This window comes from Colossoma macropomum, unplaced genomic scaffold (assembly GCF_904425465.1).
Source record: "Colossoma macropomum unplaced genomic scaffold, Colossoma_macropomum, whole genome shotgun sequence".
In the NCBI taxonomy this organism is placed as follows: Eukaryota; Metazoa; Chordata; class Actinopteri; order Characiformes; family Serrasalmidae; genus Colossoma; species Colossoma macropomum.
The window spans coordinates 4949043-4951138 of NW_023494805.1; the positions used below are offsets into that span (position 1 = coordinate 4949043).

At 40.9% G+C, this 2096-nt stretch overlaps 1 protein-coding gene across 1 annotated transcript in view; it reads left to right on the forward strand.

The window, feature by feature from the left end:
• esyt2b (extended synaptotagmin-like protein 2b) overlaps nt 1–1277 on the forward strand; it is a 76701-nt gene extending 75424 nt beyond the window's left edge. The window contains 1 exon segment of the mRNA XM_036596814.1: nt 999–1277. Coding sequence (XP_036452707.1) covers nt 999–1026 — 28 coding nt within the window. The 3' untranslated portion in view covers nt 1027–1277.
• The last annotated feature ends 819 nt before the right edge of the window (nt 1278–2096 follow it).

Sequence of the window (2096 nt, forward strand, 5' to 3'; positions counted from 1 at the left end):
ACTGCTGTGTCTGATCCACTCAGACCAGCGCAACACACACTAACACGCCACCACGTCAGTATTACTGCAGTGCTGAGAATGATCCACCACCCAAAAGTACCTGCTCTGTGAGGGTCCATGGGGGTCCTGACCACTGAAGAACAGGGTAAAGGGGGGCTAACAAAGTATGTAGAGAAACAGATGGACTACAGTCTGTGACTGTAGAACTACAAAGTGCACCTATATAGTAAGTGGAGCTGATAAAATGGACAATGAGCGTAGAAACAAGGAGGTGGTCAGAATGTTATGCCTGATCGGTGTATATATAAATAATATGTCTTGGAGCTGAGGAGCATTTTTAATCACAGCTGTGGGTAAATCTGTCCTACTGTTCAGCCCACATTCGCTCTTCAGTTCAGTTTTGCCTCCGGTTTCGATCGGTTACCTCGTTAAAAGTGACACATGACGAGCGGAGCTTTTCAGCTGAAGTTGAACATTGTTAAACTTGATCGAGTGGAAACTCAGGTGAGGCTGTGTGGTGGAGTTATTGTTGTATTTAGGAACACAGCAGTGATTTCGGCCAGTATCAGCCATTGTATACAGCGCGACCTGAAGCCGCTCAATGCTACTGTTTACTCTTCCGCATTAACGAACATGGAAGTGTGAAAGTGGTCCGCTGAGCACGTGCGCACATTCAGAACACAATTCACTACTATGGAAATGACTATTATTGATCTGTTCAATCAGAGGAACAATAAAAGGCCACTGAAGTGTGAAGTATCCTCCTTTACATGTGTTCGTTTGTTCTAAATGGTAGTTTTTGACACAAACGAAATACAATCCAATTTTCAGCTTCGTTAGATCTCACTTTTTACATACTGATATTAAAGCCGTAACACATTTTGAGAATATTATATAAGGAGAAACGCAGATTAAAGGTGGGAATTGTCCCTTTTTGTGTTGATCCTAAAGGGTTAAACTCTCTCTATCCTTTCTCTCTCATTCTTTCTTTCTCTCAGGTACGATCTGAACGCGAGTGGACCCTGAAGGACAGTTTGAATGTGGCTGATGGTGTTTTAATGCGGAGAAACACTAACGAGTGGACCAGAGAAGAGCTGTTCTGCAGAAGCAGGTCAACGCTAATGAAACCAGGCTGCTTCTACTGGGACTAGCACATTCGCAGACACTGAATTTCCCACTGTTAAAGGGGAACTCCACTGAATTTCCAAAATATCTGCATAATCAAGTGGTTAATATGTAAACAGAGTCGTTCAGAGTGGTTTGGGCTGAAATGCTCTGTTCTAGAGAAACTTACCGTATGAGAACTGTTCACAGTGGTGGTGATAGGAACCAGACGTCCACCTCTAAGAGCTCCCTCACAGAAAGTTGCTACATGAAATGGAACATGCAAAATAGTCCCCAAATAAAACTTATTATTCAGATTTTCCACTTTTTTCTCCTCATCAACATTCCATATAAACTCAGAAGACTCGTGTAGGTTTACTGGTGGTTCTGGATAGTAAATAAAATGTCTATATTTGTGTTGTAGTCATGGCGACCCCTGGGTCCTATCACCACCACTGTAAAGACATCTGAACCATTTCACACCAAACCACTCTGAATGACTCTGTTTACATCTCACACACTGAATTATGCTGACATTTTGAAAAATCAGTGGAGTTCCTCTTCAGAGAAGTAGTTTGGTGAATCCACAGATCTACATTTGTTTACATTCAGCACTCATTCATAATTCTGCTAATGAAGTCTGGCAAATGGTTCTTGCTGCATCGAGCTAATTACAATAAAAAAAAAGATTAAAAAGAAAAGGAAAAAAAAAACACTGCACACAAATCAACCACAAAAACCTGATAAGCAAAAAACCTCCCTGCTGTATCGGCTCTGTGCCTTGATTTCTTAGTTGTCAAGGTTCTGCACAGATATATGCACTGTTTTTGGTAATAATCTCAGTTTGAGAACCGCAGGGGTTTATAAAGGCAGATTCAAAGGATTTTAGTTTAAAATGTGTTTATTTTTCTTCATAATTATGAAAATGTAGCATTATTTCTGTAAGGCAGATGCTCACTAACTGGCCACTTTATCAGAAACACCCTCCTTGT